Here is a 21,791-nt window from a genome sequence, read left to right as displayed (position 1 = left end):
CTTGACAAGTTTAGCACAGCTCATAGTTGGAAAGTAGGGAAAGACATGGAGAAAAGGTAAACTGTGGCAAAACATTTGGACTTCCAAGTGGCTTGAAATTTATTTACAGATAAATGAAACAAGTCTGAATATGATTTGATAATGCTCTTCACACATTATTATTTTCGATTAAAAAATATAGAATTATTATTATTATTTATTTTGGATTCTTTTGGATTAAAAAATATAGAAAACGGAAGTAAAACCATCTCTAGAAGATTCAAGAAAAAGTCCACTTGCTGTATGTAAAACCTTGTAAGATCTGTATGTCTTTTTGTCCTTCATGAAATACAGAGGATGCATGACAACTAAAGAAAGGTTGGGGCGCCTGGGTGGCGCAGTCGGTTAAGCGTCCAACTTCAGCCAGGTCACGATCTCGCGGTCCGTGAGTTCGAGCCCCGCGTCGGGCTCTGGGCTTATGGCTCAGAGCCTGGAGCCTGTTTCCGATTCTGTGTCTCCCTCTCTCTCTGCCCCTCGCCCGTTCATGCTCTGTCTCTCTCTGTCCCAAAAATAAATAAACGTTGAAAAAAAAAAAAAAAAAAGAAAGGCCAGAGGCAGAAGTTAACATTCTAGCCTACTACTGGGAAGAAGTTACTCAGAAGCCCACCATTTGTGAGGTCTTAGCGACACAGTTATGCCTCTATTTATGCAGACCATGCTACGATGGGAGAAGAAAGGCCATTTGAACTCTACAGCTCATCTCACGGGGAGTTCTGCATCCTAACTCCTTATTTTTCCTAAATCCCATCCCAGCAAGTGTTTAAAATGAAAAAGTAAATGTCTGCCAAGAGCAAACCTTTTTCTTTATAAAACAGAATTTCTGGACACTAACTTGCTATCATCATCCCCACTTAAAAAAAAAAAACAAAAAAAACTCTTATTTTCTGGCTTCTGTTCCTTGACTGAGCTACAAATTTCTAAACAATGGGGACTGTGGTGTTTTAATGTAGTCCTATACAGTTCCAAGGGATAATTTTATGTGTTGATTCCTTTTTCCTTCATTTGTTCATTTATTCATTCAATACGCATTTATGGGGCGCCTACCAGGAACTTACATTGTGCTAGCTTCTGGGGATACACAGTCAAGAAAAATGTAGTCCTGACTTTTAAAAAGCCCCTAGTGTGGCTGAGTTCACGAACCTCTACATTTGGAAGATTCACCCCAAAAGAAAGGAGGATAGTAAACATTTTCCTTTTAGGAGAGGGAAGTGTTCCGACGAATGTTATATACCCAGTCAGCCTTATTTTCAGACCTGGAGTCAGTAAGGTTGTGTTAGCGGGTAAAGTCACCCTGTGTGTCTCCCGTGGTCAGAGCAAACTACTTACGGGGCACATTGCTCCTGAGCCCACAAGAGAAGAGCCTTCTTTGCAGACATCTGCCATCTTTCTTGGGCTTTGGAGCATTTCTTAGCTGGAGGACTTGAGGTAGGAGATGAGTCAGCCACACTCACACTGTCCAAGGAAGGTTGATTGTAATTGCAAGAAAGAGTCCGGGCAAGCTCTTCGATCTAAGGAACACATAATAATAGTCGACACATACAAATCATAAGTTAAAAGCATTGAGGCTAAACCTTCAGCCAAAACAAGACCTGAAAAGAATCAGGTAGCAGTGAGAGCCTACTCATGGTGGAAAAAGCACTGGACAAATCCTTGAATAACAGCATTTGGAATCTCGGGCTACGCTTAGGCTTTCTTTCAGTGGACTTGGGTTGCTCCTGCCCTTGTTCAGGCATTTCGTTCCACCGAGGGCAAGCCCCTATTCATCCCCCCAACATGCTTACAGAGCACTTCTCGGGTGCTCAACACCTGTCACTCTCAACTGAATTGACCTAAGCTGAGATCCTACTCTAGAGTGCCTTCCAAGAGACTGGGCCAGTTAGAACGCATCCTTGATTACAAACCAGTAGGAAACAAAAACACATACAGAACAAAATAGTCAAATATATGAGTCCCAAAAAAGAAAAAAAAAAATTGCCATCAAATATGTAAAAAATCACCTCGTTAGTCATTTAAGAAAGCAAAATGTATACAGCAGGAGGGACAGTTCCTTCATTTATAACACAGGCAAAAAATTTTAAAAGATAACATCTAGTGATGTTATCATCTAGTGAGAATGTGAGAAACTGGATTTTTCCATGTTGCTGGTAAACACAAAAATTCGTTCCGATTTTTTGGAGGCAGTAAGATAACACCTATGGAAAACTTTAAAAGACAAACCTACAAACATAGTAACATGTATTATTGAGAGAAGTGCACTTCTCTTAATAATTAATGGATTCTCCAGACAACCAGTAACAGTAGATGTGACCAACACAATTAATAAACCTGATCTGATTGGCATACTCCATTGTACCTCAAATGGCAGAATCAACATTCTTTTCAAATCCATATAAAATACTTACGAAAATTGAGCCATAAAACAAGTTTCAGCAGTTTTGAAGAACTGAAACCATTCAGATGGTATTCTCTGACCACACTGAAATTAAGCTAGAAATCAGTAACAAAGGTATAACAAACAAAATCCCCAACTATTTGGATATTCAGCGATAGAATGTTAGAGAACCCATAGCTCAAATAAGAAATCATAGTGAACATGAAATATTTTGGACAGAGCAATAATAAAAATACTGGATTCATAGATTAAACAATGCAAATTTTACCAATGCCAACTTTTTCCAACTTATACATTCAATGCAATCCTCATTAAAATTCCAACAGATTGTATGTAAATGAACAGGTTATTTATAAAACTCATATGAATATCAAATCAACATGCCGTGTACCTTAAACTTACACAATGGCAAATGCCAATTACATCTCAATTTAAAAAATCATATGAAAATGCAAATAGCAAGGAATAACCAAGATGATCCCAAAGAACAAGTTGGACACTATCAGATATCAAGACTTTTCTATATAGCTATAGAAACAGACATACTATAGCATTGGTCAGCAGGGATAAACAATGGAACAGAACTGACAATCTGACAATGGAGCCACACATATATGGTTACTTGGTTTTTGAAGTTACTGACACTACAGGACAGTAGGAAAATGATGGTCTTTTCAATACATGATGTTGGGTCAATTGGACAGCCACAGCAAAGAAAATTATCTTGACTGCTTTAACCTAACATGCTCAAAAAAAAATTCATTCTCAAAAGATTGTAGCTCTAAATGTAAAAATGCGAAACAATTAAGCTTTCAGAACTGTGCTGTCCAATACGATAGTCACTAGCCACATGTGGCTATTATTTAAGTTAAACAAATAAAATTTAAAATTTAGTTCCTCAGTCATACTAGCCACATTTCAAGTGTTCAATAGCCACAAGAGACCAGTGGCTACTGTTCTGTACGGTGCAGCTACAGATCATTACCATCATTGCAGAAACTCCCATTGGACAGAACTATTCAAGAAAAGAGTGTAAGAGAATATCTCCAAGATGTTAGCAAAGGAAAAGATTTCTTTTCAGGACATAGAACGTACTAGCCACCAAAAAAGGAAGCTGATAAAGTTGAACTACATTAAAATCATGAATGTCTATTCATTGAAAGATTGAGGAGGCAAGCCACAAAATCAGAGAAGATATCTGCAATTCATATACACTCAACAAAGGACTTGTATTGCATCCAGATATAGATATAGATAGATATAGATATAGATACACACACACACACACACACACACATATATATATATAGCATTTATTCTTGAGAGACAGAGCGAGAGCATGTGAAGGGCAGAGAGAGAGAGAGAGAGAGAGAGAGAGAGAGAGAATCTGAAGCAGGCTCCAAGCTCTGAGCTGTCAGCACAGAGCCAGATGCAGGGTTCAAACCCACGAATTACGAGATCGTGACCCGGGACAAAGTCAGACACAACCGACCGAGCCACCCAGGCGCCCCCAGAATATATTGTAAAATTTCTATAAATCGTTACAGGCGATAGCACAGCTAAAATAAAAAAATTTTAACGTCAAGTATTTGCAGGGATTGGAGAAGGGATCTTCAAACTCTGTAACAGGGTAAATCAGGGCAACCATTTTGAAAAACTCACTGGCACTACCTACCAAAGCTGAAGATCACACGCCTTATGACTGAGCAAATCCACTCCTAGATATATATAAGAGAGAAATGAGGGCTTGTACCACCAAAGGCAAATATACAAGAATGGGGCTAGCGGCTTTATTCGTAACAGCTGAAAACTGGCAACAAGAGAAATGCCCATCAATAGTAGAATAGTAAGTAAGCTCTGGCATAGTCACGCAGTGATACAGTCACACACGACAAGCAAAAAGAAAGAAATCCAGGCAATGATATTATAACCGTGACGTAACAGGACAGATGGACGGTAGTTACACTTGTGGTGAACACAGCAAAATGCATAAACTTGTCAAACCACAAAGTTCTACACCTGAAACTAAAATAACTAATTGTGCATCAACTATACTCAACAACAACAACAACGAAAGACCTACCGATGCAATGCACGCTTCAACAAGTTGAAACTCATAGATGATGTTAAGTGAAAGAAATCTAACACAAAAGAGTATACAGCATATGTCAGTCACTTCAGTTATAATCTCTTCATATGGAGGTAAAGATGCTAAGCTAAACAGCGATAGAGATCAAAGTGGTGGTTTCTTCAGGGAAGGGGGTAGGACTGGGAGAAATACATGGGAACTCTGGGATTCAGGCAATGTTTTCTATTTATATCTTGGGGGATGGTTACGTGGATGTATTTAATTTACAAGAATACATCCAGCTCTATATGTAAGATCTCTACCTTTTTCTCTACGTATGTTATACTTCAACAAAAGTTTATTTACATCGGTAAAGCGAAGCCAAAAAAAGCAAAACTTAAGGCCCAACAATTTTACTTCTAAGAATTTGGCCCATGGAACTAACGAAGATTGTACGCAAAAATTTTACCCTGAGCGTAGTCTTTTTGGAATTGCTTATAATCATAAAACTATGAGCATTCTGCCTGTCCATTAATAAGATAAAGCACTTTACAAGAGAACCCCATGCCTCCATTAAAACACACATATAAATTCAGAAAGATGTTCATTAGAACAGGTTGAAAAGTTTGGATAGGAGGACCATTCTGTTTAGGACATACAAACATAAACAAATACATATGTTCATTCCTACTGCATGTATCATGGGAGACTGCACAGCAAATTGTTTAGTGGTTATCACAGAGTGATAGAATTATAGGTGATTCTATTTGCCTTTTATTACCTGTATTAAAATTTTTAATTATACTTCAAATATCCTGGAAAGTATGGAGGAAAAAATATATAACAAATACCTACGAATTGTCAAATTTTAACATTTTACCACATTTGGTTCATGGTTTTTTTTAAAAAATAAAACACTGGGGCGCCTGGGTGGCGCAGTCGGTTAAGCGTCCGACTTCAGCCAGGTCACGATCTCGCGGTCCGTGAGTTCGAGCCCCGCATCGGGCTCTGGGCTGATAGCTCGGAGCCTGGAGCCTGCGTCCAATTCTGTGTCTCCCTCTCTCTCTGCCCCTCCCCTGTTCATGCTCTGTCTCTCTCTGTCCCAAAAATAAATAAACGTTGAAAAAAAAAAAAAATTAAAAAAAAAAAAAAAAAAAAGAAAAATAAAAAATAAAACACTGATACAGTTTAAGCCTTCTGTCTTTCCCTCTGTGATTCCATTTCCTTCCTCTCCCAGAGGCAAAAAACACAATTCTAAACTTGGTTTTCATCATCCTCACACATTTTATTTTACTACAACTTCAAACGTAGGTATCCAGAAATCATACACAGTTCTTATCTTACATGTTTTAAATCTTATACAAAGTACTTATGTTATTTTCTGGTTTTCATAAAATAACATTTGTTTCCCACATTATTTAAATTATTTTCAAAGTAATTATGGAGAGATACAACATGCAACTTTTTAGGTAACTGCAGAAAACCTGCACGAATTCGGAATCCCAGGTCTGGAAGAATATATTTATCAATCGTAAGTATCAGAAGGTCAGGACCAACAGTGTCTTTGTTGTTGTTTTCTTGGTGTCCTGGCACAAAAGCTAGAACGTAATAGGTGTTTAAATTATTTGTGGAGTGAAATTCATCAAGGAGTCAGTCTGGGGACAGGACGAAATGCTGTGGGATTACTAGATTGAACAAGGGTTCTCGAAACTAGGAGATTCTACAAAGTTTAGTGGGTTGGTTCTCACAAATTGACTCCGGAAGCTTCCTCTCTTCTGCCAAAGTAAGTAAACAATAATACACAAAATTTGATCACGGCAGGTTCTAGTGACAGTGGTGCTGACACTGCAGATCATTCAAGATACCATAATTCCGCATTCAATTTGCAACTGCAAAATAACATCAGTGGCAAAGGTCCACCCGTCAAGGGTTAGAGTGTCCTTTTTCTGGAAGAAACTCAGGACTGAATCTTCTTGCATAACACTTATTTCATTCTGCAGTAATCAGAACAGAAATAACTTCCACACCACCACACTACTTACATGAAAGTGCAGTATAATTGTCCAAATTAGGCCAAGAATGATGGACGGGTTTCCATCTATAATATCAGTGACATGAATATTTATTAGCTTGATCTGGAAAAGAAGAAACACGGGTTCAAAGGAGAAAATATTTCATTGCATCAATTTCTCCTGTGAATCTTCCGATGAAATTCATACTTACTGATCGGTTTTTTAGGAATGTCAGGGCGTGTTCTATATTGATTCTACACTGAAAGGTATTAGATCCTTTGTCTCGAGGCTATGAAATTCAAGCAAAATATATCACTTAGAAATATGAAAAAAAAAATTTTAATCAATAAACGGCTTCTAATGTCACTTAAAAAGCTCACCAACTGTTGTCCTGAGAGTACTTCTAGCAGGTCCAGGAGGACATGCCCCTTTTTAATGTCCGCAAATAGGTCTGACACAACCGAGGGAGGAGTGTGCTACAAAAGGTCACAAGAAAAACATTCATTCAAACTTTGGTCCAAAAACATAATACCTTTAGGATTCTCATCAATAAATGCGCTTTGTGTTTTCACAAAAGCTCAAATTCGGTAGTGATTTTTAAGTAACAGAATGAGAGAGAACACACAAAGTTCTATGTCAAAGCACGGTAAGAAAAGTAGTGAATTTAATTTATCTCATGGCAAATTTCCAGTAGCACCACACTCTGGTACCTTCGCTGAGAGCTGAAAACCTGCGCATAGAGGCGGCATTAAAGACATTCAAAAACGCCAATAGTGACCCATTTGGGGAGTAGATTACATTTATGGAGTAATCTGTTTATGAACTTACCCTTTTCAGAATTGCATCGTGCAGGGATGGGGAGCCTGTGAGAAGAGGCTTATTCATTTTATATCTAGGTTATTCCGGGCACTTGGCATCACCGAGAGGCAGGATGGCACAGTGATTAACAAGGCCTTGGGGCGCCTGGGTGGCTCAGTCAGTTAATCATCCAACTCTTTTTTTTTTTTTTTTTTTAATTTTTTTTTTTCAACGTTTATTTATTTTTGGGACAGAGAGAGACAGAGCATGAACGGGGGAGGGGCAGAGAGAGAGGGAGACACAGAATCGGAAACAGGCTCCAGGCTCTAAGCCATCAGCCCAGAGCCCGACGCGGGGCTCGAACTCACGGACCGCGAGATCGTGACCTGGCTGAAGTCGGACGCTTAACCGACTGCGCCACCCAGGCGCCCCAAGCATCCAACTCTTGATCTCAGCTCACGTCATGATCTCACAGTTCATGAGTTCGAGCCCCTCAGCGGGCTCTGTGCTAACAGCACACAGCCTGCTTGGGATTCTGTCTCCCTCTCTCTCTGCCCCTCCCCCCTCAAAATAAATAAATAAACATTTTTTAAAAATAGGAAAAAAAGGCCTCTGGGTCCACACTGCTGGGTTTGTATCCCAGCACTATCACTTATAAGCGGTGTGACAGTGCAACATTAGGCAAGTCACAGAACTTCTTTTTCCTTAGTTTCCTTGTTCTTTAAACAGGAATAATAGTCTCATGAGGATGCTGTAAAGTCATGTAAATGTGATGCAAATTCATTATATTTACCGAGCTTAGGACACTGTTTAACACATAACCCTCCATACATAGGTATGAATCATTATTACTATTATTATTACATTTGATAAAAGAGACGTTGCTGCTTTCCCTTATCTCCCATATCCTTAGCAAAAGTGTCTCCTTTTTGTGTTGGGAAAGAATGACAAATACATCTAAACAAGATCACGGTGACTTCAGCACATTCTTTCAACCTTTTTGACACCTCCCCAGTACCATTTGGGGGACCCAAAAGGAGGGAGTAGGAGAAGTAATTTAAATATATTTATAGCTTTATTTGTTCTTTTTATTCTCACCTTTGCCAACTGTGAGTTTATCCAGCAGGTGAAGGTTTTCTTCTGAGTGTCTTCCTGCTCAGCTATTGAAAAGAGACAACGGCAGTTATAAAATGAGAAGCTTCAGAAACCCTTTTAAACTTATCAAAACCTCAAAGGTCTATCCCTCTGGGGATGTGTGTGTATTCCACAGTTTTACCAGCTTTCTAGGACTTGGTCTAACTTTCGGATGTTTGCTCAAGAAGTGGTTTGGAAATAGCATGCTGATAATATATATATATTTTTATCACCGCAGGTTAGCTGACAAGAAACAATGATTTTTAATACTTTTTACTGACAAAAGAATTAAGTCCTCACATGGCCTTGACAGTGTTGTACAAGGAATTGTGAGGAGAGAGACTTCCCAACCCAAAGGCACTCTCAGTCTAAGCCAAAGCCATACGTATTTAAAGACAAACCCCATTCAAGAAAAAAAGAAAAAAGAAAAAGAAGGAGGTGCCTGGGTGGCCCGGTCTCTTGATTTCGGCTCCGGTCATGATCTCATGGTTGTGGGATCCAGCCCCGCGTCAGGCTCTGTGCTGACAGTGGAGACTGCTTAGGATTCTCTCTCTCTCTCTCTCTCTCTCTCTCTCTCTCTCTCTCTCAAAATAAATAAACATTTTTTTAAATAAATAAATAAACAGGGGCGCCTGGGTGGCTCAGTCAGTTGAGTGTCCGACTTCGACTCAGGCCATGATCTCACAGCTCGTGGGTTCGAGTCCCGCACCAGGCTCTGTGCTGACAGCTCAGAGCCTGGAGCCTGCTTCGGACTCTGTGTCTCCCTCTCTCTCTGCCCCTAACCCACTCACATTCTGTCTCTGTCTCTCTCAAAAATAAACAAACATTAAAAAAAAAAAAAGAATCCTTTATAAATAAATAAATAAATAAATAAATAAATAAATAAATAAGGGTGCCTGGGTGCCTCAGTTGGTTAAGCGTCTAACTCTGGGTTTCAGCTCAGGACATGATCTCACTGTCCATGAGTTCGAGCCTGCATCAGGCTCTACACTGACAGTGTGAAGCCTGCTTGGGTCTCTCTCTCCCTCTCTCTCTCTCTTAAACCAAACAAAAATAAATGTAGCAAACAAACAAACAAATAAATAAAAGGTTCGTAAAGTCATGAGCAGTTTAGTCTCGACACTTAGAGTATTTATCATGGAGGATATATAGCCACTGAATTAACTGTAAATGAGCTGCAGTTAGAGTCAGAGACACCTGGGCTCAAGTCCTGCCTCTGTTACTAAGCGGCTGTGTGACACCAGTAATTTCCTTTGGGAATAAGGTAATAAGCACTCACCTCCAGAGACTGTTAAGGATTCACTTGAGAAGTGCCCACTTTTATTAGCAGGACAGGAGTCAAGGGCAAGATCTGAAACACTCAGGGTACGTCTTCCTCTCCTCACAGGGGCAGGGGCGGGCCCTACACCAACTCCAAGCTCCCCACTAGCCTTCTACCCCCTCAGCTCCTGCGGACATGTCAACTCCGCACTCAAGGGTTAGCCCTGCACACCAGGACTGAGTTTCCATTTCCCCAGATGTCCTCGCCCGGCTGGACAGGGACAAGTGTCAGCCCAGGCACTCACTCCTCCCTGGGCCCGATGTTCACAGCCCTGACACCACCATCTACCTCGAGGTCACCAGCTCTCATCCCAGTATGCCTCTTTTTCTGCTATATCCAACAGCGCGCGCACACACACACACACACACACACACACACACTGCACACACTCTCCAGGCTGTCAGGTTCCCTTCCATTCTCTCACTCTGATGTCCTTAAGACTCTGCACACGCCCCAGTTTTTCTCATCACCCACCTCTTCTTAACGCGGGAGGCCCTTCCACTGGTGATGAACCTGTAGAACACCGTCAGCAAAGTCGCCAGTGTCCAAACCCTCTCTGACAGGTGTCTTCTCTCTGCTCTTGCCGAAATCTGACCCCCTCAAGTGCTGGCTCTGCTCTCTCTTATACCCCTTGCACCACGGGGTCCTTGCTCCTCACTTCCAGATCATTCTCCACTCTCTCTGTCCCCAAAGTGCTCCAGTCTTGACTCTCATGTCATCAGACCATCTCCACTGCCACAGTCATCTACTGACCTCTGTCATTCCTCGCCATTCCTCATTTAATTCCTTCCCCGCTGTCCTCTCTCCAACACAATTTCTCATTGTTGGTAATTTCAGCATACAACTGAGGAAGTTCCTGCCCTCTCCATTTCTTCCGTTCTTCTTCTGCAATATACTTGTCTTCTGCTCTGCTTCAACCACTCGCTGTCATGGTCATACCCCAGACCTCATCATTACTAATAACTGCAACTCCTGGAGGTCTCAATTTCAGGCATCTCATTTCCGAACAACAGCCCTTATCTTTTCAGTTCATTCTAGCGCCATTGATTCTGCCAGCTTTTCACTGTCCCTCGCTCCCACTGATATCCTACCTTTCATCCTTTTCGATTTTCAATTCCATGATCACTTCTTACAAACACCTCCTTGTGCCTTCTTGTGTGTTCCTGGCTCTTTATCACTACACTCCGCTCGCTCGTACCAACACTCATCCTACTGAATGTGGCTGGAAGAAGATCTGTCCCTGTGCTGACTGGTCTCACCGTGACGCCCAAGTAGGGCGTCTCTTCCTCGAACTTCCAACACCTCCTCTCCCATCCTCACTCTTCAGCTGAGACCCTGCTCCCAGAGCACATCCATTTCCTGTCCAATCCACCTATCAAAATGTCCCTGCCTCCAGCCTGTTAGCACGCCATGCCCTGGCCTTTTCAGACCTAAAGCTGATCCCTTCACTCGTTCCCCAGATCCCATCCCTTTATGCCTGCTCGAGGACATTGCCTCCTTTCTCTCCTGTATCATCCCCTTCTCCCCCTCTCCCTTAGACCATTCCCATCAGTGTAGATCCAGGCTGTTAATTCACCACAAAAACAAAACCAAACCTCTCTGACCCCAGTTCCCACAAACTACTGCTTTACTTATCTGCCGCCCTTTATGACAAAACTCCTCAGACAGAGTCGCCTGTGTTCTCCAGGTCCCCTCCTCCTCATTCTCTCTTAACCGAACCCACACCAATCAGACCACGGCCATTCCTCCAAAACTGCTCCCTCATCAAGGGCACCATGAATTCAGGTCATCAATAACCACCTTCCAGTAGAACCAACGGTCGATTCTCAGCCTTCACCTTTCTGGACCCTACACTCTTGGTTTTCCTCCTCCATCACAAGTCGGCTTCTCTCTTTCTCTCACACTTCATATCCAATGCCTCGGAGAATCCTCTTTGGTCTCCCTTCAGAATGTATTCAGGATATTACCGTTCTCACCACCTCTACCTGGAAGCCTGCACTAAATCCCTAGCAGGTCTCCCTCCTTCCAGCCTTGCCCTCTAAGTACCATTCTCAACGCAGCAGCCAGAGTGGTGCTACTAAAATGTTAACTCACACTCCTTTGCTCACAATCCTTAAGGGCTTCTCACTTCACTCCTGAAGATGGATGCAAGGCTTGGGGCGCCTGGGTGGCTCAGTCAGTCCAGCATCCAACTCTTGATTTAAGCTCAGGTCATGGTCTCACAGTTCATGAGTTCAAGCCCCACTGGCAGCATGGAGCCTACTTGGGATTCTCTCCCTCTCCCTCTCTCTCTCTCTGACCCTCCCCTGCTCGCTCGCTCTCTCTCTCTCTCAAAATAAATAAATAAACTTAAAAAAAAAAAGATGGGTTGCCTGGGCGGCTCAGTCGGTAAAGCATCTGACTTCAGCTCAGGTCATGATCTCACACTCTGTGAGTTCCAGCCCCGCATCGGGCTGTGTGCTGACAGCTCAGAGCCTGGATCCTACTTCAGATGCTATATCTCCCTCTCTCTCTGCCCCTCCTCTACTCACGCTCTGTCTCTCTTACTCTCAAAAATAAATAAACATTAAAAAAAAAAATTTTTTTTGAAGATGGCCGCAAGGCTGACTCCCACCCCCTCTGCTCATCCCTTTTTTAAAAAAAAAAAAAAGATTTTTTTTTTTTAAGTTTATTTCTTTTTGACAGAGACAGAGTGTGAGCCTGAGACACAGAATCCAAAGCGGGCTCCAGGCTCCAAGCTGTCAGCACAGAGCCCGATGCGTGGCTTGAACTCCCAAACTGTGAGATCATGACCTGGGTCGAAGTCGGACGCTTAACCGACTGAGCCACCCAGGCGCCCCTCTTGCTCATTCCACTCCAGACTCTCTCGGCCTCCCCATTTTTCTCGAACTCCCTAGAAACGATCCTACATTAGGGCTTCGCCCTAACCGTCCTTTCTTCCAGGAGTGCTCTTACTACACATATCCCCGCAAGCCTACTTCCCATCCTATTTGAGGCTGTAACACCTCCAGTCCTGCTTCCCTTTGTTTGCTCTGTTTTTTCTAGCACTTACCACCTTTAAACATCCTACCTAAGTTACATATGTAGTATGTTTATTGTTTAACGTCTTGCTCTTCTCCCACCAGAAGCAAAGCACCACATAGACAAAGATGTTTTGTCTGTGACCTATTCCAGGTGCCTAGAGGAACCTGGCCCAGAAGGACTCTAAAGAAAACATTTGCTAAAAGAATAATAATATAACAATAACAATAACTTAATTAGTGATATTAAACTGATTAAAATTAATTAATAAAACTAAATCATAATTAAATTTAAATGAATAAAAAATAAGTTTTCTAATCATTTTACTGTTATATTTGATTTACTATATTGACAAGGTCAAATGTACCATTATGCATTTATATTCCTTTTCTAAAAAATTACCTGATCTATCTTCTAATACACTGTTTTTCTTTGACTCCTTCCACTCTGCTTAATTAATCTCTAGCCACCATAGTTATATCAGACTGAAACTGTTGACATGACATCTAATTAGAATTCCTAAAAATATTTTAATCTAGGGGCCCCTGGGTGGCTCAGTCGGTTAAGCATCTGACTTTGGCTTAGGTCATGATCTCTTGGTTCGTGAGTTCAAGCCCCATGACGGGCTCTGTGCCCCTCTTGCAGCTCAGAGCCTAGAGCCTGCTTCAGATTCTGTGTCTCCCTCTCTCTCTGTCCCTCCTGGCTCACACTCTCTCTCTCTCAAAAATAAATAAACATAAAAAAATTTTTAATAAAAGAATTAAGAAAAAATTTTAATCTGATGAGAGTTCAGGTTGAGGAAGTGAAGAGAATCTGAGTAAATGTATCTTCAGGCGTTTATAAGCACGGCTGATTAGAGATTAAAGATGCACTTAGCCTGGCTGGATTTTTTTCTTATCTTTTTTAATCCATTTCATTTTTCTGTATTACCAACTTAAATTAGGTATAGCCCAGTGATTTACAAAGTACAGGGTGCTTAGTAATTGTTAGCTGAAATGAACTGAGTCCTGGCAAGCCAAGTGGATAGTTTAGGCTTTTGAGAGTTATTTGTTTCATATAAATTTCACTTAGCAAAAGAATTACAAAGAACCACAATTTTGTCCTATAATTCAAAATGTTATGCAATCTTCTAGAGTCTTTGATACGTTTTCATTGCTTTTTCTCCTAGTATAAGTAGATGATACAACAATATTTTTAAACATAGACATTAAACACTTAAACATATATTAAAGAGTATCAGTAGATGCTAGGACTATATTTTTAAACATATAAAAAATTTCTAAACATATGTTTGAACATTAAACCTTCAAACAAAAATTGTATTGGAGGCTAATTTTGCTCAATAGAAAAAAACTAGAGAACAGCTTTTTATGATTCCAGGATCAAGTTACCTGCACACAGTGCACATTAATCAAGGTCACGGATAAAAGCGGGGAGGGACCTATCCATTATTATAACAATAAAGCAGAAATCCAATTCAAAACCAAAACAAACAAAAAAACCAAAGATGACTCTCTTCCTATCCTTAAGGGACCAAGAAAGATCTTTCTTTCTAGGTGATAAAGTGGGAAAAAGAAACTAATCAGGCAGCTGGTAGGTGCAGGAGATAAGAGTCCGCACTTCCTTCAGGAGAGTTACATGGCGGAGAAGGACGAGGACATTTCTGGAAGGGAGATAAAATAATCTTGGAAGGGGTAAACCTCTGGCACAAAACTGAGTGCAGAAAGAACTTGATGTTCCCGAAGAGTTTTAGTGTTCCACATCCACCGGGAAACCTCAGTCATTCCCAACTCCTTCCAGGGAATAGAAGAGGGTCATTTCATTTGCGTGTGATATTGGACAAAAAGGGTCTTGGTACTAAGCGAACTGAGGAATGAATTTTCCTAGGCTGAGAAAAGAGGCGGTGAAACCACGGCTCTAACTGTATCATTCAAATTGGGAGCACTTCATCTAATCTGAGGTTGGACTGACATATATCCCGAAAGGGACATAAACTGAAAATAATCAAAATGTTTCCAATGAAAACCCTAAGTTATTCCTGTCCTAATTTGATAAAATCTAATAGAAACCTGGGTGGAAACAATAAGAGAAGCAGTCAGAACAAATCCCCACCGGTCCTCTCCAGTTAGCAAAGGAAACGGAGCACAAATGAGATCTTCAGAAAAGGATTTAGAAAAGAAACTTCATGGCTTTTAACTAACTCATTGTCCAAATTTACAGAACACCTCGTCATCCGAGAAATCAGAACCCTTCAAATGCAACAAGGACCCTTTGCTTAACAGCAAACAAAGATGTCCCGAGGACAATTAAACACCTTTGTAATGGCTGAATTAAATGGTTTAGTACGTGCCATTTTATTTATCCCTTGACACACTTTTCTCACATTTTCTTACTGCCTTATCCCTGAAAAGCGGTATTAATTCAGCAGGAACCAGAGCCAAATAACTCACCCTATGGCAGGATAACTAGTCATTTGTTCTTTTCAAAGGCTGACCCATTGGGAAAAAAATAATTGAGAACCAACTGCTTTAAAGCAACTTAATTTGAGTGAGGTTTTTTTTGTTTTTTTTTTTTAAGCTGCTGGATTTTATTTTGTAATTTCTGGGGAGAACTTTCTAATAAAATAATAAGACTCTTCTCAAAACGGCATGTAGAAGAATAGAATCAGCCAATGTTAGGGATAAAAAAGGGAAAGAATTAAAGAGAATAAGAAAATCTATTGTAATGATGGATTTTCTCTGTAAAATGCCAAGAGAGAATGGAGAATGAGAAGTTCTCCATCCTGATTTTTAAGGCAAAGAAGAAATATGTATAACGTAGGAAAACGCAGTCAGTGAATTTTACTCAGGCCCACACAGATATCCTTATCATTCTTGGAAAATATCTGACCGAATTTGAGAAGCAAGACCTAGGAGGCAAAGGTTTCCTCTAGATGGTCATTACCATAAAAATACATTTAATCCCTGAGTTTGTTCTTATTCAATCTGCCCTTTGTGAGCTGGCAGCACATATCCTTAGCTGGAAGGGAATTTACATGAAAACAAACAGAGTTGAGCATAATGAAAGAGTATGGATTTTAAGTTCATTGTAAAGCTCCTTGTAAAACTACCACAGCTACTAGACCAGCTACACCCGAATTCATGCAAAACGTTGACTCCAAATTGATTAATTGATTAATTAATTAAAATGTTGATTCCAGCAGTTCTGCCCTGCGGTAAGAGTTCAAATATGAGAATTCTCAGATATGAGAATCACTGATGGACATTTTCACTTAAACACAGAGCCACGCGTTATCACAGTGTGGCTCATCCAAGAATGTCCTCTCTACTGCAGGAGTTCACTGAGGAAGCTCTGCAATCTCCTATCCAGGAACTTCTTCCCTGTCTATTATTGGCTTGCTGCTACCAGGTTTATGGCACTTGGCTCCGGATTCCCTCCTTTGATCTGCCACTCTCCCCATTAAAATCTCTTGATCCTTCCTCAATTCCTTAGAAAATAAATTCTAAATTCTTAGCCTAACACTCTAGGTCATTCACAGTTTGGCTCCAATCTGCTTTTTTCCTGACTCGTCTCCCATGACTTCTCTGCTCATACCCTGCTTTCCCAGCAAACTAGAATATCTACAATTCCCCAGGTAAGTTTCATTCAAAAAAAAGTCTCTTTTCTGCATTCCCATGCCGTGTACCCTCTGGAATGGCCAATCCTCCCATGTCCCTCTACATTCATAACAACCCCAGCACTCAGCACAGTAGACGTGCTGGGCATTCTTCAAGCCACATCTGCTAAAAGGAGACATACTCTGTTCAAATGCCCCCTTGGCTAGAGAGAAATAGATATAATCTCTTCTGGGTCTAGTCTTCCACAATACTTCACTGTTTTTTTTTTTCTTATTGTGATTAGAAAGTACCATATAATACTCATAAAACATTTTTCAAGCGGGACTCAAAAAGTTAATCTTAACTTCACTCAAACCTCCCATATTCCTTTCCCAGAGACAACATTAATTAACCGTTTCCTGTGCATCCTTCTAGATAGATTAAATATTTTAAAAAAACATAAATTCTGGGGCGCCTGGGTGGCTCAGTCAGTTGAGCTTCCGACTTCGGCTCAGGTCATGATCTCGTGGTTCACGGGTTCGAGCCCCACATCAGGCCCTGTGCTGACAGCTCAGAGCCTGGAGCTTGCTTCGAGTTCTGTGTCTCCGTCTCTCTCTCTGCCCCCCCCCACTCGTTCTCTCTCCCTCTCTCTCTCTCTTTCAAAAATAAACAAACATTTAAAAATAAATAAATAAATAAATAAACATAAATTCTAAAAGGGCAAGGATTTGTTTGGTTGGTCACTGGGCCGCTAGCTTGTAGAATACCTCGCAAGTAGAAGGCACTCAGTCAGTATTTGTTGAATGAACATGCATATATAAATTAAAGGAATGAACATGACACAACTTCATGTTTTAAGTTGGCAATTAAAAAAGCAGAGATTTAGGGGCGTGTGGGTGGCTCAGTCGGTTGAGCGTCCGTCTTCGGCTCAGGTCATGATCTCGCGGTTCGTGGGTTCGAGCCCCGTGTTGGGCTCTGTGCTGACAGCTCAGAGCCTGGAGCCTGCTTCACATTCTGTATCTCCCTCTCTCTCTGTCCCTCCTTGCTCACACTCTGTCTCTGTGTCTCTTTCTCTCTCAGAAATAAACATTTAAAAAATTAGAAAGAAAGAAAGAAAAGAAAGAAAGAAAGAAAGGAAGGAAGGGAGAGAGAGAGAGAGAGAGAGAGAGAGAGAGAAAGAAAGAAAGAAAGAAAGAAAGAAAGAAAGAAAGAAAGAAAGAAAGAAAGAAAGAGTAAGTATTAATGAAGGATCAAACTATCTTACTGCATGGAGAAGAAGAATTTACCAGCAGCAGTTACTAGGCCTATGTGTTACCCTAGTCCTTGTGTTAATAACACCTGGACAATTTCTTTCTTCAACAAATAAAATGCCTCGAACAAAAGGGCATGTACTGTAACGAGACCCAACTCACTGTTCACTGGGACACAAGTGGTAAGGATAACTACATCCAGAAAATAATGCAACACATTTTGGCCATCTCAAAGAATCTTAATCAAGCTGCTCTGGATGGAAAGGGGACTAAAAATAACAAGGCCACCTCTTTTATTGTTCATGGAGATGACAACAAACAGAAATAAATAAAGAAGCAAATTAAGGGAATAAAAATACACAGGCACGTGCAACCAAGACAAGAAAAGCCTAAAATATTTGAAGAATAAACAGGAAAAGGATGTTACTCACCTATGAAAGGGGAAACTATTAACTAACAAAAAAAGCAGGGGGGCATTTTGCTACACATTTTCTTGCAACCAACTATAAGCAAACAAACAAGCCAGTAAGGCAAGTAGGACCAAGACTGAGATCTTGCCCATTGAAGGAGAAAAGCGGGGTTTAAAAGCTAACTCCTGACTAACGTAACTCATAATACAGTATGCAACCATCGACAGCATTCTTTTACTTTACTATTCCTCCCCTGGAGAACCTGTGTCCTCCCTACGGAAAACACAGTGCTCGCCCATCAAACTCTGGATCTCAGGACTAAAATTGCACTCTTCCTCTCTCCCTCTCCCCAAATCTGTCCTCACTGGAGTTTCCATCTCATAGATTTGACAGTGCCATCCTTCGCCATCTCCAGGGACAGCCTCCCATAAAACAGGTGAAATCTGCCCCCATGTAGCTCTGGTACCCGCTCCCTTCCTACCCCCCTCCCTTGGCTCCCTCAGCCCTCCTGCCCTATCTGCCATCCTCCATGGTTGCTCCTCCCATGGCCAACCAGGTCTGCTCTGACCCCTTCGACCCATTCTCTGCTTCAGCTGGTCCATCTTACTGGATTACCCTTTCCACACTTTGATGGTTTCTCTCCCCTCTGAGGTTAAGGAGCGATGTTGGTCACAGCCACAGAGATGCTGTGTGGTCCACCCCGGGGCATCTCTCCAGCCTCAACGCACACAGCTCTTCTCCTTTCCCAGAACCCAGGGTTCCAGCCATTCTGTCTTCTTCCTGGGCTTTTACGAGCTACGTTCCCTCCTGCTCATCAGCCCTTTGTACCAACACGCCTCCCTTCACCTAGTCAACCTCAGGTCACAGCTCAATGGCTCATCCTGAAGGAAACCTAAGTCAAATCTCCCTTTTGTTATTTGCTCTCATAGAGCCATACTTGTACCCCTGCCCCATTTAGCACTTTGCCTCAACTTGTAATCACTGACAAGTTAAGGGCACTGGCTCTAAAGCCAGACTACCTGAGTTCCCCTATACACCACGTGTTATCTGTGTGCCTCTGTCTTCACAACTGTAAAATGGGGCTATGAGTACCTACCTCCAGAGTTGTTAGGAGGATTAAGTATTTAGACTGACATAAATCAGAGGTCAACAAATTATAACCTGAAGGTCAGATCTGACCCACAGCCTGTTTTTGTAAGTAAGTTTTACCGGAACACAGACAGGATCATTTGTTTTCCTACTGCCTGTAGCTATTTTCATGCTAAAATGGCAAGGCTGAATAGTTGCGACAGAGACCATATAGACCTCAAAGACTAAAATATTTGCTACCTGGCCCTTCATGGAAAATGTTTGCCAATCCCTGGCGTAGAATATGATTAGTCTAACACAAATAGATATTGGCTATCATATAAAAGAAACTTGAAATCATTATGCTAAGTGAAAGAAGCCAATCACAAAAGACCATATATTCTATGAAATGTCCCAGGAAGGAAATCCATAGAAGCAGAGAGAAGACTCGTGGCTGCCTAGGTCTGGGGGGAAGGAGGGTGGAGGGTTTAGGGGATGACAGCTAAAGGGTATGGGGTTTCTTTTTAGGGTAACGAAAATGTTGTAAAATGAAACACGATAATGGTTGCACAACTCTGTGACTATACTAAAAACTCCTGGATTATACATATTAAATGGGGGAGTTGTATGGTACATGACTCACATCCCACATTACATCTCAATAAAGCTGTCCCCCCCCCCCCCCGCCCCACCAAAATATTAGCTACTACCTGTGAGATTATTTGATTACTATCTGTCTCCTCATTCGCCTACTGGCTCCACGAGAGCAGGGTTCTGACTCTGTTCCTCATTTTGCCGGCAACACCCACATGTTGAAAGAATCCAGAGAACGCTTGTTGAATGAATAGCTGAATGACTGGAGGAGAAAGGAGGGGGTTCTCTTTCTATTTTTCGCCCAGCCAATGTGGAGATTTAAACACCGGGTTTATTGGGGAAACAGATGACATACAACAAATGATTTATACTTTGAGCCTTGACATGTGGCACCCAGAGACTTCGTGTTGCCACATGAGTGAACCACACCCCTGTGCAACACCTGAGATTTTCCACACTGAGGCTTTTGTCTCCAGCCTCACTGGAACATAGCTCCCGGCTCCTGCGTAAGCAAATCTCGTATTTCTAGCAGAAGAGCCCAGGGTACAGATAAAACGCCTAGATCTTGGGGTGCTATTTGTCTCTCCTCTTTCTCACCCTCTTCTGACTCATCTGAGTTGCTCAATAAATATCCGTGGAATGAACAGATCAAAGAAATGACTACATTTCTTTTAACACATATTTCTTACTCCTTACTGCCTCTTATCTGCCACATAAAACTGTGAGTGCTTTTCTCCTGAAGATCATGACGTGTGAGCCTGAGCTCTGACCAGACCACACTCAAGCCATCTGTGCTGTGATTACAAACCTAGGATTCTTACTGAACCCAGGATTCAGGGCCACTGTTTAAGTTCAGAGTTCTGTGTCCCACCTCCCTGAGATTCTGATTCAAGGGGTCCACACAGCTCACTTTGAGAAACATCTCTGTAACTGGACTGATTCATGTGGGTGACTTATTCTTGAGCCAACACAAGGGAACGGGAAGGGCCTAGCAACAATAGTAATGAAATAATAAACTCTGAGATATTAATATAGTGTAACTCAATATAAATCCTAAGACACACTTGGAGGGGCTCAGAAGGTTTACTGAAACAACTCGTGTCAAAGAATAAGTAGGAATTCACGGTAAGGAACAACGGCACCATTTCATTCAAGCCTTCCAATGAAGTGGTCAGGTAGGCATTTGGTGAAGGAGAAAAATGTAGCTCCCAGAAGATGAAGGATTTTTTTTATTTATTTATTTTGAAAGAGAGAGAGAGAGAGAGCGCGCGCACGCATGAGCAGGGAAGAGGGGCAGAGAGAGAGAATCTTAAGCAGGCTCTACACTCAGCGTGGAGCCTGACGCAGGGCTTGATCCCATGACCCTGGGATCGTGACCTGAACCATAATCAAGAGTCATATGCTCTACCGACTAAGCCCCCCAGGCGCCCCGAAGATGAAGGATTTTTAATGACTCATTCATTAAACATTTATTGAAAGTGCACTGTGTCCTATACACTGTGCTCTAGATCTCACATCTGGTAGAGGAGAGTCAAATCCAGATGTGTCTGATACCAAAATCCATGTTCTTTTTGTCATGATTAAAAATCAGCCAAAATGTCAGATCCATGGCCGCTCCAGCTTACCACCCGATGTCTCTCCCCCGCTTTAAACCCAAACTTTTTGAAAATATGATCTACACTGGCTGTCCTCATATCCTTACCTACCACTCACTTCTCAAGTCACTAAAAGCTGGCTTCTACCCCAACCATTCCAGTTAATTCTGAGCAAGGCTACCTGTAATATTCCCATTGCTAAACCCTGTGGATACTTCTCAGACTTGGATACCTTGAACCTTCTGATGCTGTTTACTACCCTTTCCATCTTGGAACATTCTTCTTCGTTGGCTTCCATGTCACTTGCCTGGTTTTCTTCCTACTTCTAGGGGCACACCTTCCCAGACTCTGTTATAAGCTTCTTTTGCTTTTTTTCTATCTCTGTAATATCCTGCCTTCTCTTTTTCTAGGTATTTTCATCTACTCCATAAGAACAAATTACTACTTATATACTAATGACCTTCCGAAACTTTATCTTCAGCCCAGGTGTCTG

The 21,791-nt window shown here is 41.5% G+C and overlaps 1 protein-coding gene across 1 annotated transcript in view; it reads right to left on the bottom strand.

The window, feature by feature from the left end:
- Positions 1-21,791, bottom strand: part of LOC115517083 (nesprin-2-like) — a 108,151-nt gene that overhangs the window by 17,791 nt on the left and 68,569 nt on the right. The window contains exons 3-7 of the mRNA XM_032593531.1: positions 8,408-8,469; positions 6,892-6,987; positions 6,723-6,800; positions 6,542-6,634; positions 1,366-1,547 (exon numbers count right to left, since the gene is read on the bottom strand). Coding sequence (XP_032449422.1) covers positions 1,366-1,547; positions 6,542-6,634; positions 6,723-6,800; positions 6,892-6,987; positions 8,408-8,469 — 511 coding nt within the window. The remainder of the gene's footprint in view (positions 1-1,365; positions 1,548-6,541; positions 6,635-6,722; positions 6,801-6,891; positions 6,988-8,407; positions 8,470-21,791) is intronic.

The sequence above is a fragment of the Lynx canadensis genome, chromosome B3 (genome assembly GCF_007474595.2).
Source record: "Lynx canadensis isolate LIC74 chromosome B3, mLynCan4.pri.v2, whole genome shotgun sequence".
NCBI lineage: Eukaryota > Metazoa > Chordata > Mammalia > Carnivora > Felidae > Lynx > Lynx canadensis.
This window is presented reverse-complemented; position numbering and strand designations above follow the sequence as displayed.